Source organism: Podarcis erhardii, assembly GCF_964252035.2.
Source record: "Podarcis erhardii genome assembly, chromosome: Z".
NCBI classification, from domain to species: domain Eukaryota; kingdom Metazoa; phylum Chordata; class Lepidosauria; order Squamata; family Lacertidae; genus Podarcis; species Podarcis erhardii.
In genome coordinates this window covers 36,297,043-36,314,869 of record NC_138504.1, presented here as the reverse complement: position 1 = coordinate 36,314,869, position 17,827 = coordinate 36,297,043, and the positions used below count along the sequence as shown (strand labels likewise).

Here is a 17,827-nt window from a genome sequence, read left to right as displayed (position 1 = left end):
GCAACACAACCCTCTGATACCTTCTCTGGGCATTAAGAACATATGGAAAGCCCTGCTGGATTAGGTCAATGGCCCATCTTGCTCATCATTCACTTCTCAAAGAAAGGACTCTCTCCTAGCCCAGCCTGAATGTGTTAGGGATTGAACCTAGGAACCTGTTCTTTCACTTAGCTGCAGCCTCATGCCCCAAAGAAGAACATGCCCAATGGCTAAGAAACCAAGAAGAGCCTGCTGGATCAGTCCAATGGCCCACCTCACCCAGCATCCTATTGTTACAGAGGCCAACCAGTTGCCTGTGAGAAACCTGCAAAAGCAAGATCCCAGCAAAAGAGAACTGCCTTCCTGTGGTTTCCAGCAACTTGTGTTCAGAAGCATGCTGCCTCCAACTCTGGAGGCAGAGCATAGCCATCATGGCTAGTAAAAAAAGGTAATGGGCCCTTGGACGGTTAAATCCAGTCAAACTTGACTATGGGATGTGGCGCTCATCTTGCTTCAGGCCAAGGGAGCCAGTGTTTGTCTGCAGACAGCTTTCAGAGTCATGTGGTCAGCATGACTAAGCTGCTTCTGGCGCGACGGGACACCATGACGGAAGCCGGAGTGCACAGAAACGCTGTTTATCTTCCCGCCACAGTTTTACCTATTTATCTGCCTGCACTGGTATGCTTTTGAACTGCTAGGTTGGCAGGAACTGGGACAGAGGCTCAATGGTTTAAACCACAGCGTCACCTGCTCCCCCATGGCTAGTAGCCATTGATGGCCGTGTTCTCCATGGATTTGTCCTATCCTCATTCAAAGGCATCCACATAAGTATACATCAATACCTCCTGTAGTACATCATCATCATCATCATTATTATTATTATTATTATTATTATTATTTCCGCCCCGTTCCACAATTTAACTACATGCTGCATGAAAAAGTCCTTTATATTGTCCATCCTGAATCTTCCAACTTTCAGCTTTGTTGGATGTTCATGAATTCTAGTGTTAGGAAAGTGGGCAGAAAACTTCCCTTTGTCCGCTTTCTCTATCCTGCACACAGTTTCATAAACTTCTGTAATGTTGCCTCTTACTTGGATTTCTCTAAATTGAGAAGCCCCAAATGTTGCAACCTTTTCTCATTTCATTTATTGCATTTATATCCCACCTTTCTCTCCAAGGATCTCAAGGTGGTGCACAACTCCCCCATCTCATTCAATCCCCATTACACCCTGTGAGGTAGGTTAGGCTGAAAGGCAATGACTGGTCCAAGGTCACCTAAATGAGCTTTACAGTGGTACCTTGGGTTACAGACGCTTCAGGTTACAGACTCCGCTAACCCAGAAATAGTACCTCGGGTTAAGAACTTTGCTTCAGGATGAGAACAGAAATCGCACGGCGGCGGCACAGCAGCAGCGGGAGGCCCCATTAGCTAAAGTGGTACCTCAGGTTAAGAACAGTTTTAGGTTAAGAACAGACCTCCAGAACGAATTAAGTTCTTAACCTGAGGTACCACTTTATGTCTGTTTGGAGATTTGAACCCTGGTCTCCCAGGTCCTAGTCAGCTGTTCCACCATTCCCTGATCGGTGTTACCATGCTGTGCAATGCTAGGGGCTCCTTTTCCCCATTCTACCTCTATCCCAAATGATAACCGATGAACAGCAGCTGACCAAGTCCCCCGTGCTTATTTCTCCTGCTCTCCTTGTCCCAGCAGCAAAGAGAATGATGCATCCACAGATTCATGTCTTTCCTAGGCAGCAGATAGAGCCTGCTGTTCCTTGAACCTTCCTTCTTTCTCCCTCCCTCTCTTGCTGGCTGTAATTGTTCCCATTTGGGTAAGGGACCTGTCTGGTCTAACAAGGCCTGCAGAAAGTAGGAGGGGGAAGCAGAGAAAGAGAGGAGAGGGAGGTAACTGAAGCACTTAGCTCCCTTCCATAGCCTTGGTGCTCACACCTTAATTAGGAAAGAGGACCGCTGGGCATTTGGTTATCTTTTTTAATTGTTTATGGCCTGGCGAGCATAAAAAAGTAATGGCAGGGGAGGGAATGTGGATGCAAGTGGCCGGAGGGCCTCAGCTTCCAAGTCAAGCTGTAAACGCCCATTTGCAGTTTGTTAGCTTGTTAGTACCCCCTCTTCCGAAGAAGGGGCAGATTCAATTAGTAGCAGGAGAGAGCCTTTGTCATAGGTGGCAGTAGGGGAAAGGCGGACAAGGAAGGCAGGACTATAAAGGAGCTGTCCTTTGAAGCCGTATCATGCAGCCCCCCCACAGCTTTACAGATAGGCCTCTAAACAGACCCCAGAAATAAAGCCACTGAGAGGCATGGAGGATCATTTTGAAAATGATCCCCATTTGTCCTCATTTTCCCTTCCTCAGAAAAAGAAAGAAAACCCTTCCCCTCTGACAAATCCCAAATGTGTAGGTGGAAAACATTTGGGAATCTGGATCCTGAATGACACTATCCGACCATCTTGTCCTCTGTCGTCCCCTTCTCCTTGTGCCCTCCATCTGACCCTGATGTTGGGAAAGATGGAGGGCACAAGGAGAAGGGGACGACAGAGGACAAGATGGTCGGATAGTGTCTTCGAAGCTACAAACATGAGTCTGACCAAACTGCGGGAGGCAGTGGAAGACAGAAGTGCCTGGCGTGCTCTGGTCCATGGGGTCACGAAGAGTCGGACACGACTAAACGACTAAACAACAACAACAACATCCTGAATGCCAGCAAAATTACCCAATCAAACCAATGGTTAGCCTGCATGCATTTTAAAGCACACTAAATTAAATTAAAATGCCTTATCTTGGGTGGGAAAAGTGACTGTGCCCCCCCCACCACAAAAACTGCAGATGACCTCAGATTTCCATATGCCTTCATGCCCCTGCCCCCAGTAAATTGCAAGGAGGGGGGAAAACAGTGATATAAATTACTTCTCTGTGGGCAGCCAATAAGGAAAATGCGTTTTTCTAAGAGTCGGAAGATCTGTTATTTGACTCAGAGGGCTCGTATGAGCTGATGCCGTCAGAAGAATAAATTCTCTTGTAAACAGAACGCTTAAAAAGATTTATCAGATGTTCATTGCCATGCTTAGAGGAGTGTGTGTGTGTGTGTAGTTATGAGTGTGTCAAATTTGCTTTGCTCTTGCTGAGATGTGTCTGAAGCAGAGTACAAAGAAGTCTGGGGAAGGAAGGGCAGCAGCTCAGTGGGCCGAGCGGAAGGTCCCAGGTTCAAGCCCCAGTCACATCTCCAGGTAAGGCTGGGAAGAGCCCTGTCTGGAACCCTGGAGAGATGCTGCCAGTCAGTGTAGACAGTACTGAGTTAGATGGACCAGGAACTTGTACTGAGCTGACTCAGGACAAGGCAGCTTCCTGTGTCAATTGGCTGTTTATTCAGAATCATGAGGACTAGAATCTTACTTTATTTTGAGGGGAAGGGCCATAGCTTAGTGGTGCAGCATCTACCTAGGGTGCAGGAGGTCCCAGGTTCAATCTTGTTCATATCCAGGTTGCGCTAGGGAAGTTCCCTGTTCTGAAATGATTGAGAGCTTCTGACAGGCAGTGTAAACCAGGGGTGGGAAACCTCAAGCCCAGGGGACAAATGTGGCCCTGCAGATCTCACTATCTGTCTCTTGGGACACTTCCTAGACCTCATCCCTCTCTGACCCTTTTCCACATCCACCTTAGGTGTTTTTGCCAGGCTGGGATTTGTCATTAAACTCTGATAAATGATCAGTGTTTGTCTGCATGGAGGATAGAGAAGTGTGCATGTGGAAAAACTATCCTACTGTAAAAGATAAACTTTACATTCATTGCCCTAGACCACTTTTGTCTCTGACCCTGTTCATCACTGGCACATGCCATCCCCGCCAGTGGCGTAGCGTGGGTTGTCAGCACCCGGGGCAAGGCAAGTAATTTGCGCCCCCTAACCCGTGGATTTGCGCCCCCTAACCCGTGGATTTGCCCTAACCCCAGATGTTGCGCCCGGTGCAGCCGGCCCCCCCTGCACCCCCCACGCTACGCCACTGATCCCCGCCCCCTGCCCTGAAGTTTGCCCAGAAAGGAACAATACTAAGTTAGGTGGACCAGCAGGTCTGACTCTTTAAAAGGCCATTTCCTGTGTTCCTAAATTGCTGGTGTTTTCAAGGAAGCTGAGTAAAGAACATATAGGCCACATTAACATCATATGTTTAAAGAAGTATGATACCACTTTGTAAACAGCCATGGCTTCCCCAAAGCATCTTGGGAGCTGTAGTCTTTTAAGAGTGCTGAGGGTCGCTAGAAAATGAACTGATATTGATTTATATATATTAATGTAACATTTTTATATGAAACTGTGTATTATTGCAATATTTTGTTTATCTGTTGTTGCTTCAGTTTTCTATACACCTCTAAATCTTTATAGCAGTCCAAAGACCCATAGAACAATTTCAGAACAAAATGCAGTTAAGAAGGCTAGCCGCAAAAGAGAGAGAAACTGAGATGGTCATTTTGTTTTGTCTCAATGATCTTTGTTTCTTTTATCCATTTAGGGATATTTTTATATATATTAAGCTGTATAGAAATTAAATAATCTAATTTATTCCCCCAGAGCTACAATTTCCAGTTCCCTGTGAAGAGGGATTGACTATTAAACCAATCTGGCAATTGTAGGTCTGTGAGGGGAATATAGGGGTCTCCCAGCAACACTCAGCACCTTTAACCAACTGGAACCCCCAGAATTATTTGGGGGAAGCTGTGACTGTTTTAACGTGGTATCACAGTGTTTTAAATATAGGGTGGCTATACGTATGTGGCTATATTTGCAAAGCTAAGCAGGATCCAGTATTGTTTCAAAGTGGATGGGAGACCACATGTTGGGATTCTTGCATTGTAGGTGATTGGACTAGAAGACACTTGTGGTTCCTTCCGATTCTATGATTTGTCTATGATTTGTTTAGGGAAATATCTGGGGAACACTAGTTAATCCTGAAGTCCCACTTGTGTGAAGAACTACCAAAAGAAAAAAATGGCTGATTACCTGAATTCAAAAAAGGATGCAGGACTTGGCTCACTCTTTAACGAAAATAGCCCTCAGCAGAGTTTAAAATACAGATTTATGCAGCACTTGGAAAGCATGAGAAATATAGGTTGTCAAACTTATACACATTCCATTACTAAGCACTTACAATTCTCCCCTGCCTCTACTCTTCTCTAAGTGAATAGACCACAAACTTTAGTAAGTTTAAATGCTTTACTTACAGTATTCACTGGTCTCATGTATGCATCTCAATGCTACAGCAAAAACAACAGAAGTAAGGCATTCTTGGGTTGCAAAATACAGAAGTTAGTCACAAACATGCGGTCCCAGCCTCAGATGTCTGCTCAGCTTACATGGTTCAAACAGAAGAGGGAGAAAGAGGAAAGGCGGGGGCGGACAATACTTCCTTGCTCCCCCAAGGTGAGTGAGCATGACCTGGCCATGCTTTCTCTAGCAATTTACAGTTTTGTGGTCCTTAGGCCCTTACTTACTAGTGGTTATGCACAGTTATGTTTGGCTGCATTAAATCTCCCACTGTTTGGAGGCGGTGGCTTTTCCTTTGCTGGAAGTGCATAAGCAGAAGCTATCCAGTTTTCCAGCTGTCTGTCAGCACGGGACAATGTAATTTAGGGTTGGGGAACCTGTTGTCCTCCAGATAAGGAAGAGCCAGGAAGCTTATACAGGAGTCTGGGAGAAACACACAATCCACTCTGGCCTATTAGATGCAACTATAGCAAGGCTGGCCCTTAGCTTTTATAGGAGGGGCACAGCTCTCCAGTCTATTGGGTAGGGTTGTAGCTAACTAAGTTATACTTGGAGTAGACCCACTGAAATGAATGAGCCTGAATTAGACATAACCATCAATTCCAGTAGTTCTACTTTGAGCAGGATGAACACTGGATACAGTGTGATGCAGTGGTCAGAGTGCTGGACTAAGACCTGAGAGACCAGGGTTCAAATTCCCTCTCATCCATGAAGCTCACTGGGTAGCTCTGGGCCAGTCGTTGCCTCTCTCAACCTAATCTACCTCATAGGGTTGTTGCTCTGAGGATGAAATGAGGAGGGGGGAGAACCATGCATGCCACTTGTGCAGGGGTGGGGGAAGGTGGGACATAAATGCAATAAACAAACAGATATAAATGCAATAAACAGACAGACAGGTGAGCAAACTCAGTAGTCTTTAAAAAATCTGATTAATCATTGGGCCCTTTTAAATCAAAATGGTGTTTGATACATTAATCTAACCAATTTACTAAACATTAAAGTCACGCTGTATGTGTGTAAATGCATGCGCGCTCTCTCTCTCTCTCTCTCTCTCTCTCTCTCTCTCTCTCACACACACACACACACACACAGGCCTACTTTCGCTTGAAAGCAAGGCTCAGAGGATGAGAGCAGGGGTCTCTTGCATGAGAGCGTGGATGTAGCAGAGTTATCTGTTACTGAGGCACTCTGCGCTCTGAGGGCAACCTCCCTGCGGCATAACCTGGTTCACAGAAGGCAGCCCTTGTAAAAATCAGAGGATGGAGTGTGGATCCGAGCGATCTGATTGGAGGATGCCCCATGGGGGCGGCCGGGGACCCCACCACATCCTCGTTAGCGCTGACCTTGGCAGGAGTGCCGGCTGCTGATGAATAGGCTACAGTCCTGGACAACGCTCCTGGGAGCGGCCATATTATCTATTATTGTCCCATCAGCGCCTTCCTGAAAAGCCCCTCCCAGCTTAGCACACCACAGATCTTAGGAAGGGAATAAATCTATGTCTGGGATGAAGAGAAGGGGAAGGAAAAAGAGGAATGAAAAATGTCCTTTTTATGGCTCTTTGCAACAAAAGGTGGCCACGTGGCCTGTGCAAAACAAGTTTCCTGGGGAAGGAGAGGGAGGTGGAGAAAACACACACACACACACACACACACACACACACACACACACACACACACGTTGAACAGCTCCTCTAATCATGATGCAATGCCTCTTGTCCTAAACTGGTGCATGACCTTCCAAGGTAAACAGCCAGTTAAAGCCGCCTTACCATTTTTCTTAAGAACCTATGAAAAGCCCTCATGGACCAGGCCAAAGGCCCACCTAGTCCCATGGCCAACCAGAAATCCTGCTGGGAATCCAAAAGCAGAATCCAAGCAAAAGAGAGCCCTCTCTCCTGATGTGTCAAGCAAGTGGTATTCAGAAGCATTGCTGCTGTGGAGGCAGAGCATAACTGCTGTGCTTAATAGACATTGATAGCCTTCTCCTCTATGAATCTGCCCAAAGAGAAAGCTCTTTTAAAGCCATTCAAATGGTCATCATTGGCTCCTGCAGGAGTCAGTTCCATAGTTTAACTATGAGCTGTGTGATGAAGGACTTTCTTTTACCCATCCTGAATCTCCCAATATTCAGCTTCATTAGATGTCCCTGAGTTCTAGTGCTATGAGATAGGGGGGAAAACATTTAGCTGATGGAGGGGGATACCATTTCAGATAGGGATGACTTCCCCTACTGGAGTCAGACAGGGTCTTCAACTTGCAACTTCCTCTCTGGAGGGGAGAAGTCACCCTGTCTCTCCAGACTAACCCTGCTTGCTGCAAGGGATGGTTGCGTTTCTCCATGTAAATATGTGAAGAGGGGGGGAAATTGCATGTTTGTTTTTGTGATTTTTTTCTTTGTCTAGTCCTCTCCTTCCTCTTGTTTGCTAGATCATCATTCTGAATGGGTGTTTTCATTGTGTTTCCTGTTGGCTGCCCTGCCTCCCTGTTTCTTCATTTCTACTTCTCCTTCATTCTCTTTCTCTCCCCCCCTCCACCCCTGTTGTCTGGGGAAGGGGAAAATGTAGGGGGCAGATGGATTCTGTCCCAACTGCTGGGCAGGCATAGGAGAAGTCAGCAGGGCCAGGAACTTGCATTTCCCACCTCACTAGGGCTGCCACCTTTGGTCAGGCAAAATAAGTTCCCAACAGCTCAGAGGAGGAGATTTATGCATTTGGAGATTCCAGACAAGCAGCCTTTGGTGATTCTCTAGGTTCTTTGCCAGAACAGGCGGGGGTAAGTATGGGGAGCCCCCACTCTGATTCTGAGGCTTTCCTTAATTAAAAAAAAAAAATCCCAAAATTGCCTTCATGGGTGATGGGGTTGATTTCCTTGGTGGTGGTGGTAGGGTTTACACCCAGACCTGCTCAATACACTTCATCACCATAAGAGTAAACACAAACACAAGCAGTCCACATGCAGGCATAGGGAAAAGTGGATCTATTCACAAGACGGGGCTTGATAACCCTCCTCCTCCTCCTGCTTGCACCTGAGCCCTGAGGTCCCAGGACTCCTTTCTGGTTAGGCCTCCTTTGCCACAAAAATGGGCTAAAACGTCTGTTCCTCCCATTCAGGCGGTAGGTAGGTCAAGAGGGAGAGGCCCCTCTTAGAAGAGGAAGTGGCTGAGGTTAAGAACCAACCTTGGTTGCTCTCTGCCAAGGCTTTCCAGCCTTTATCCAGCCTTTATCCAGCCTTTCCAGCTTTCCAGTTATCTCCCGCTTGGACTACTGCAATGCGCTCTACGTGGGGCTACCTTTGAAGGTGACTCGGAAACTACAACTAATCCAGAATGCGGCAGCTAGACTGGTGACTGGGGGCAGCCGCCGAGACCACATAACACCGGTCTTGAAAGACCTACATTGGCTCCCAGTACGTTTCCGAGCACAATTTAAAGTGCTGGTGTTGACCTTTAAAGCCCTAAACGGCCTCGGCCCAGTATACCTGAAGGAGCGTCTCCACCCCCATCGTTCTGCCCGGACGCTGAGGTCCAGCGCCGAGGGCCTTCTGGCGGTTCCCTCATTATGAGAAGCAAAGCTACAGGGAACCAGGCAGAGGGCCTTCTCAGTAGTGGCACCCGCCTTGTGGAACGCCCTCCCATCAGATGTCAAAGCGATAAATAACTACCTGACATTCAGAAGACATCTTAAGGCAGCCCTGTTCAGGGAAGTTTTTAATCTGTGATATTTTAATGTATTTCTGGTTTTTATGGAAGCCGCCCAGAGTGGCTGGGGAAACCCAGCCAGATGGGCGGGGTACAAATAATAAATTATTATTATTATTATTATTTATTAAGAAAGGCTCGTCAGGTGCTGTGATTGCTAGAGGGAAACAAACACCTCCCCTTGAATCCTCTGCAATGTCTTTCGGAGGGGTCAGTCTGGAGGTGCCCCAAGTAGTGACCATGACATCTGATGCAAGCCTGTTCAGATGTGGGGCACATCTAGGGTCCCATGTGGTTCAGGGTGTCAGGTGGTTCAGGAGACCCAACTCAGCTTCAACGTGCTGGAGCTCAGAGACATTCAGCTAGGGTTAAAGGCCCGCATCATGGTTCAACGCATTGCAGCATTTGTCAACACTAGAGGCGGTTGCTGTTGGTTTGCAGATTGGTATGGAGAGGAGCCCTGGGGTGTTGCCTTTTGTGATTTTGCCAAACTGCTTGCTTGTGTGCGTGTGTCCTTCCTTTCTTGTACTGAACTCCAGTGATTTGTTTGATGTATGGGCGCCTGCTTGACGGTTATTCTGCTCTGCTGCTACTACTCAGTTTGGAGAGACACTATGACTCCACCTCTCTAGAGAGGAAGTTGCAAGTTTAAGACTCTGCCTTTTTCCAGTAGGAGGGGTCACCCTTATCAGAAATGCCTATAAACTGAAATTCAATGTAAGATCCCCCCCATTTTTTCTCTATACACTTTTCCATGTCATGCATCATTTTATCAACTCTTCCATGTCGCATCTTATTCACTTTTCCTCTAAACTAAAATGTTCAAATACTGCAGTCTTTCCTCATTTTGCATTTATATTCCACCTGTTCTCCAAAGAGCTATACTATACATGGTTTTCTTCCTCCCGTTTTTATATCCACAGCTTTGTGAAGTAGGTTAGGCTGAGAGTGAGTGACTGGCCCGAGGTTACCCACTGAGCTTCATGGCTGAATGGGGATTTGAACCCTGGTTTCCCAGTCTTGGTTCTAAACACTAAACCATCCTGGGTCTCAGTGGGATGTTTATCACAATTAAGGTGCCCTCAGAAGGCTAGAAACACAATTAAACATTTTAAACTGATGTTGTTCACTGTTTTATGGCTCCGAACTGCTTTGAATGTAGGAACAAAGAAAGATTCCTTAAATTGAGTCAGATCATTGGCCTATCTAGCTCAGTGCTGCCAACCCTGACAGGTAGCAGCTCTCCAGGGTTTCAGAAAGGAGATATTACTAGCCCAGCCTGAAGATGCTGGGGATTGAATTTGGGAGCTTCTGAAAGCAAAGCAGATGCTATGCTACTGAGCTACTGGCCCTTTCCAGGAAAATAAGTTGCCTTATGCAGAGTTGGTCCATTGGCCCATCTAGCTCAGTACTGTCAGCACTGACTGGCAGTGGCTCTTCAGGGATTCAGATGAGGGTCTTTTCCAGCCCTACCTAGATATTGAACCTGGGACCATCTAAATGGAAAGCAGATACTCTACCACTGAGCTACGACCCTTCTTAGAAACACAGGAAGAGGCTTTATACTGAGTCCAATCACTGATCCCTCTAGTTCAGGGGTATTCATTGTGGTGCCTTACACTGTGGTCATGGATGTGAGAGTTGCAGTCCAGCAAAATCTGCAGGGCTAGCCGTAGTCTGCCCTGACTGGTAGTGGCTCTCCAGGGTTTCAGGTGGGATGTTCCACTTCCCAGGTCTACCTGGAGATGTCAGCTATTGAATCTTGAAGCTTCTGCGTGCACGGCAGATACTCTACTGCCACACTACCTTGAGTCAAACTATCAATCCATCAAGCTCAGTATTATCTACACTGACTGGCAGCAGCTCTCCAGGGTTTCAGGCAAGGGAAACTCCCACCCCGACTGGGATTGAACCTGAGACTTTCTGCATGAAAAGCAGATTCTCTGCCTCTGGGAGACAGCCCTTCCCTCCACTGCAAATAAAGTAAATAAGAATTGTGTGCAAAACAGTTGTTTAATTAAGGGTGCCAGGAACTGTAGCTCTTTCCGGGTAAACTATGGTTCCCAAGATTCTCTGTAGGGAAGGCATATGCTTCTGAATGCTAGTTACTGAAAACCAGAGGAGGGGAAAGTGCTTTTGTGCTAGAATCCTGCTTGTGAGTTTCCCACAGGTCTCTGGCCAGCTGCTGTGAGGGCAGGGTGCTGAACTAAACATTGTCCTGATCCGGCAGGGGTGTCCTTATGTCCTTATGCTTTAAATGTGCTTTTAAATGTATGGTGAGGATGTGACCAGCATCTGGCCCAGCAGGCACTTCTCTCCATTGGTGGTAACTCTTAAACCTGCCACTCAGAAGAGGAATGGGTTAAATACCACCCACCCCAGTTTTCTTTCCTTTTTAACCTAAAGTGGGTCTAATGAGCCAGTAATTTGATTTGGTCTATAACATGCTTTTAAAGCGAGGGGATAAATACAGCTGGCCTGCATAAAAGGTAGCTATTAAAGGCGATCCGGGATAGGGCATAATAACTTTAAATTAATAGCTCCCCCTCTTCTCTGTCAGATCCCGCACTTTGGCCTTACTTGGGATTTTGCCATATTTATTCTTTAAAAGGGCGGGCGGGGGGGGGGGGGACAAACTTTCAAACCGTGCCTGCTGGTCTCTCGGGCAGCCATTTAACCTCCGTTTATGAAGAAATAAAGGGAAATTGATGCTGATTCCAGCCTGCTTCGGGGGATCATTGTGCGGTGTAAGAGCTATTCTGCCTGCAATTTACCGGTCGGCCTTGTCATCCCCATGACGGCTGCTTCTGATCAAGATAAAGCTTTATAGCCAGGGCATTTGCTGCTAACAGCAACCTAATGCTGCATTTTCATTTGGCTGCAATTAATGTTAATGCCTGCAACGAAAATTGTCATTAAAGACCATTTTAAAATCCATTCAATTTGCATAGGCGCAGCCCATTTGCTATCGGGTAAAATACTTGCTGTCGTTCATCACATCTTCCTTTTGCAGCCATTTCCTCCCCCTCCCTCCCACCTACTCCCTTTTTTAAATAGAAAAACCAACTTTATTAGCAGTTTGCTCCCCCCCTTTAAAACGTGAGATCTGTAACATCACAGCTGACTCGGCACCATGCAAGGAATAATATTAATAATAATAATAATATGTTTTTAATTACCTGTATTTGTAACCCGCCCATCTGGCATTTTACAAGGTATGCAGAATATAAGAAGAGCCTGGCTGCTGGATCAGGCCAATGGCCCTTCTAGTCCAGTATCCAGTGGCCAAACAAAATGCCTCAGTGGGAAACCCATAATCAGGATCTGAGCCCGAGTACTCTCCCCTCCTGTAGCTGGTAAGAGATTGAACCTGGGACATTCTGCATGCAAAGCTCTTCCACTGAGTTATAGATGCTTCTGATAAACACAGGAAATCTGTCAGGCCATTGATCCATCTCCCTCTGTGTTGTCTGTACCAGGAGCAGGGAACCTTTAGCCATCCAGACGCTGCTGAACTACAACTCCCATCAGCCCCAAGAAGAATTACCAGACTATATCTCCACTCCATTTGCCATGAATTCATACCAATCTCTGTCAGCAGGGATGTCAGTGGAGTTCTGGAGTGCTGCAGCAGCCCTGTGGGAGCTCAACAGATCCCAACCTGGAGTTCCCCTGACCTCACCACTTCTGGCTCACCCTGCCCCATCCTGATGAGTGCAGCCTTGCTGGTACTGGGAAGACACTACAGTGGTAGCTCGGGTTACATACACTTCAGGTTACATACGCTTCAGGTTACAGACTCCGCTAACCCAGAAATATTACCTTGGGTTAAGAACTTTGCTTCAGGATGAGAACAGAAATCGTGCTCCGGCGGTGCAGCAGCAGCAGGAGGCCCCATTAGCTAAAGTGGTGCTTCAGGTTAAGAACAGACCTCTGGAACGAATTAAGGTCTTAACCCGAGGTACCACTGTACTGGGTTTGCCCAATTCCCCAAGCCTCTATTATATGAAATTGGAGCATACAAAAAGAGAGAGGTAAATAACAGGGGGAATAAAATCAGTTTCTCCACCACTACCCCTCTGTGGAATCCCTCAAGGAGGTGCCCCACTTTCTTCTGCTCACCGTGCTGGCCGCCCATATGTCATGTCCGCAGGTACTTTCAGAGGCGTCTTCTTGAAGCGCCTCTCATCATCCTCGCAGAGGCGGATGTCCTTTTGCTTGCGGTACAGGTTGCTCTCGTGTGCTGTGACAAAGCCGGCCTTGACGGCTCGGCTGTTGCAGGCCTTCTGGTCGCGGGGCCTCTCCTTCTCCGGAATGCTCTTGGGCTTCATAGAATTCCAGTGGCCAATGGCTATGGGGAGACAACAGTACAGTCAGACCTTGGTTATTGAACACAATGCGTTCCGGAAGTCCGTTCAACTTCTGAAACGTTTGAAACCCAAGGCGCAGCTTCTGATTGGCTGCAGGAGCTGCAGGAGCATCCTGCAGCCAATCGGAAGCCGCGGAAGCCATGCCAGACGTTCAGCTTCCGAGGCAAAGTTTGCTTACTTCCGGGTTTGCGGTGTTCAAGTTCCAAGTTGTTCGTGAACTAAGCTGTTCGAAAACCAAGGTATGACTATATTTGTGTTATGTAGTGAAGAGTATTTGTGGAAGCTGTTTCTGCGCAGAGACTGGCCAGGCAGACAGGGTGGTGGTTGTGGTTAAAGCAGTTCATGAACTGTATAGCTTTCAGGTTGAGGACTGTGTGTTTGTATTTGTGTTTATATATTTTGGAATTTTTGAACACCCTACCTGTTGACATCCGGCAAGTGCCTTGAGTGAACTTTTTTCAGCATCTGCTAAAAACATTTTTGTACGGGCAAGCCAATACAGATATATAGAATGCTGACTTGTTTTAATCTGGTTTTTAGCATTGGTTTTTTTAAAAAAGTTTCAAATAGCTGTTTTAAACTTGATAATCTAAATTGATAATCTCATTGTTTTAATCTATTGATAAGCCACTTTGAAGTTTTCCCTTTTGTTTTTACAATGAAGTGGTATATAAATTTTATGGTGTGTGTGTGTGTGTGTGTGTGTGTGTGTGTGTGTGTGTGTGTCAGAGAGAGAGAGAGAGAGAGGGAGGGAGGGAGGGAGAACTTCCAGCACATAGAAAGCTAGTTGTGAGTGAGAAGTCTAAGCTAGAGACAACCTTCCTGAGGCTTCCGCCCTGCCCAGGGGTGGACCTGGTTCCCCACTGTCACATCATTTGTGTTGTGTGAGATATATATATGGGTGGGGGTGGAGGTGGGCGTGGGCGAGACAGAAATCATCCATGCAGTGTCTGTATACATAAATAACATCCCTTCTACTTTAGCCCTAAGAATGGGGAATACCATGCACAGTGAATGGCCTCTCAAAACTAGGGTCTTTTACATGGGTGTTTGCTGCAGTATACCATTAATGCAATAATAGCGTACCCCTGCTGGATTCATACGGGACATCATTTCACATCATTAGTTCTACTACAACACTTTCCCACATTACCACATTACAGTGGTACCTCGGGTTACATACGCTTCAGTTACATACGCTTCAGGTTACAGACTCTGCTAACCTAGAAATAGTGCTTCAGGTTAAGAACTTTGCTTCAGGATGAGAACAGAAATCATGCTCCGGCGGCACGGCGGCAGCAGGAGGCCCCGTTAGCTAAAGTGGTGCTTCAGGTTAAGAACAGTTTCAGGTTAAGTACGGACCTCCGGAACGAATTAAGTACTGAACCTGAGGTACCACTGTACTACCTATGCCCCCCGCAGGCTGCCTAAACATTTATGGTACAAAAAGTTACAGGATTTCAGCAGAAAGTACACTGACTTGGAATGAAGCAGTGCCTCCTCCCTTGAACTTTAGTAGAGCATTGAAAATTGGATGGTATAGCACCTCCCCGTTCCCAGACACCACTCTAAGTTCAATATCATCCATGAATGCACAATTTTTAAATGATGTTTTGGGGCCCCAGGATAATGCCACATGAAAAGAGAGATTCAGGAAATCACAAAAATGCAAAAGACCGCACACTTTCTTCCTTCGAAAAGTGTGGAAAGGTGAAAATATATCAGCGGAAATTAACAGCAAAATGCATCCTTATGGCCCTACCTTCAGCAACGCCTCCATCCAGCCCATGCAAATATAACCCATAGTTGAAAGCATAGCCGGGGAGAGTGTAGCAACTTCTGCGGGGTTTCCCAAGCTCCGGCTGCAAAGAGAAGTAAAAACAGTCATCTTAAATATTCTACCAGCTAAATAATTTATTTATTTGCAGTCATGAACCCCTCATTTTCTGTGAGCAGAATAAATCACACAAAGTAAATTCACATGTAGAAATGCCTGATTAGTGCCAAGGCTCTGATTCAGCATAGGAAACTGCTTTATATTGAGTACTGTCTAGTTCAGTATTGTCTAGATTGACAATACTAGTATTGTCTAGATTGACTGTCTAGTTCAGTAGATTGACTGTCTAGTTCAGTATTGTCTAGAGTACTGTCTAGTTCAGTATTGTCTAGATTGACTGGGTGCTATACTTGCCCAACCCCGCCCCAGGACAGATCAATCTAGAAAGTTTGGCAAAGTCCAATCTGTGATTTTGGCAGTTGCCATTCTTCAGGATTATCAGTAAAGTATTTTATAAAAGTATGCCATATTTCATTTGTAGCATTCAATGCATTTAATCTCTTTGTTAATTCCTCTGATACAGCAATAGACCATACAGTCTGTTTCCAATGAGAGATACACAGATTTTCCCATCCTTTCGAATTCTGTGCCACTAGTAGGCGTGCCACTACTAAAAGAAAAGTGATTGGTTCATTATAACAAAGGTCAGATTGCCCTTGTTTGAAAATAGTTAACAATTCCAGATTTGGAGTACATTCCACATGTTGACCCATAATAAACCTCATTTATGTAAACACCCTCTGCCAGAGGGCTTTATATGTTCAACACACCCATCACATGTGAAATGTTGTACCTATACTATTGCAGCCTCTCCAGCACTATGGTGGGATAGTTTTATTAATACTATGTAATGGTGTCAAATGCCATCAGTGTAGTAATTTAAATGTATTTTCTCATATCCAGGTTGATACTGATTTTAGTGGGGTTTTAGCACACATTTTATTCCAATCCACCTCTGCAATCTCTATCCCTGACCGGCAATGAATCTCTACGACTTTAGACAGGTCTCCCAGCCCTGCTTGGAGATACCTTTAGGGACTCAACCTGGGACTTGGTTCTCTACCACTGAGCTACAACCCTTCCCAGCATCTGTTTTCAAATATTATTTCATGGCATGAAGAAAGTGGATATAGAATTTTTTTTCTCTCCCCCTCTCATTAACACTAGAACTCAGTTGACATCTGAATAAAGCTGAATGTTGGAAGATTCAGGACAGACAAAAAGGACTTTTTCACAAAGCACATGATTTAAATATGGAATTTGCTCCTGCAATAGGCAGTGATGTCTGCCAACTTGAATGACTTTAAAAGAAATTCCTTCCAGTAGCACCTTAAAGACCAACTAAGTCAGTTCTTGGTATGAGCTTTCGTGTGCATGCACACTTCTTCAGATACACTGAAACAGAAGTTTCCAGACCCTTCTATATAGTGAGAAGGTGGGGAGGGGTATTACTCAGAAGGGTGGTGGGAATGGGTGATTGGCAGATAGCTGTGATGAGCCTGTTGACGACTCTTAACGACTGCAATAGGTCTTACAGGAAAAAGCAAGGGGTGAAAAGGTGAAAAATGGCTTTGTCATGTATAATGAGATAAGAATCCAAGGTCTTTGTTCAGACCAGGTTTCTCCATGGTTTTGAGTTTGGTGATAAGTTGTAATTCAGCAGCTTCTCTTTCCAGTCTATTTCTGAAATTCCTTTGTAGTAAAACAGCTACTTTGAGATCTTGTATAGAATGTCCTGGGAGATTGAAATGTTCTCCTACTGGTTTCTCTGTCTTGTGATTCCTGATGTCCGATTTATGTCCGTTTATTCTTTGGCGTAAGGTCTGGCCTTATATTGGACACCCATTCCCACCACCCTTCTGAGTAATACCCCTCCCCACCTTCTCACTATATAGAAGGGTCTGGAAACTTCTGTTTCAGTGTATCTGAAGAAGTGTGCATGCACACGAAAGCTCATACCAAGAACTGACTTAGTTGGTCTTTAAGGTGCTACTGGAAGGAATTTGTTTTGTTTTGACTATGGCAGACCAACACGGCTACCTATCTGTGACTTTAAAAGAGTTGGCCACTATGATGGACTAGATGGCCCATTGGCCTGATCTAGCAGAGCTGGAAAATATTTTGTTGATTTTTTTACAGAGGCAGAAAAAAAATCTCCAAGGGTTTCTTTGGGTTGGTGGTCACCATTAGAAGCAACAATTTCACAACAGCTCTCTTTCTTTTTTGCACTCCCTCCCTCTCCATCAAACTAGTGTTGTCCTGAGAGATTTGTGTGCATGGGTTCATATGTATGGGAAATGGAGGTGTCCACACAGAAAAATATGGCAGAGAATATTTAGATGAAATCTGTATTGTGGCTGCATTTCCCCCTAGGACAAAAGAGAAAAACCTTAAAAGAAATATTCCCAGAGAAACTGTCTAACCCACACAAGATCTGCAAAATTTGTTTATTGCATTTATGTCCCACCCTTTTTTCTCCAAGGAACTCAAGGTAGTGTACAAGGTTCTCCCTCCGCCCCCCATGATCTGGGCAGCGGTTGGCCCAAAGTCACCCAAGTGAGCTTCACAGCCGAGTGCAGGACCTCTTCTACGCCTTAGTCAGACACTCTAGCCACTTCATTACACAGCCTCTCCTCACAAAATCCGGGCTGGTCTTGATCCAAAGCAGC

General features: G+C 45.7%; 1 protein-coding gene across 1 annotated transcript in view; it reads right to left on the bottom strand.

Moving 5' to 3' along the window:
* The window catches only part of CFAP77 (cilia and flagella associated protein 77), a 97,278-nt gene that overhangs the window by 26,582 nt on the left and 52,869 nt on the right, over nt 1-17,827 (bottom strand). Inside the window, exons 2-3 of the mRNA XM_081847247.1 lie at nt 15,084-15,183; nt 13,074-13,302 (exon numbers count right to left, since the gene is read on the bottom strand). Coding sequence (XP_081703373.1) covers nt 13,074-13,302; nt 15,084-15,183 — 329 coding nt within the window. The remainder of the gene's footprint in view (nt 1-13,073; nt 13,303-15,083; nt 15,184-17,827) is intronic.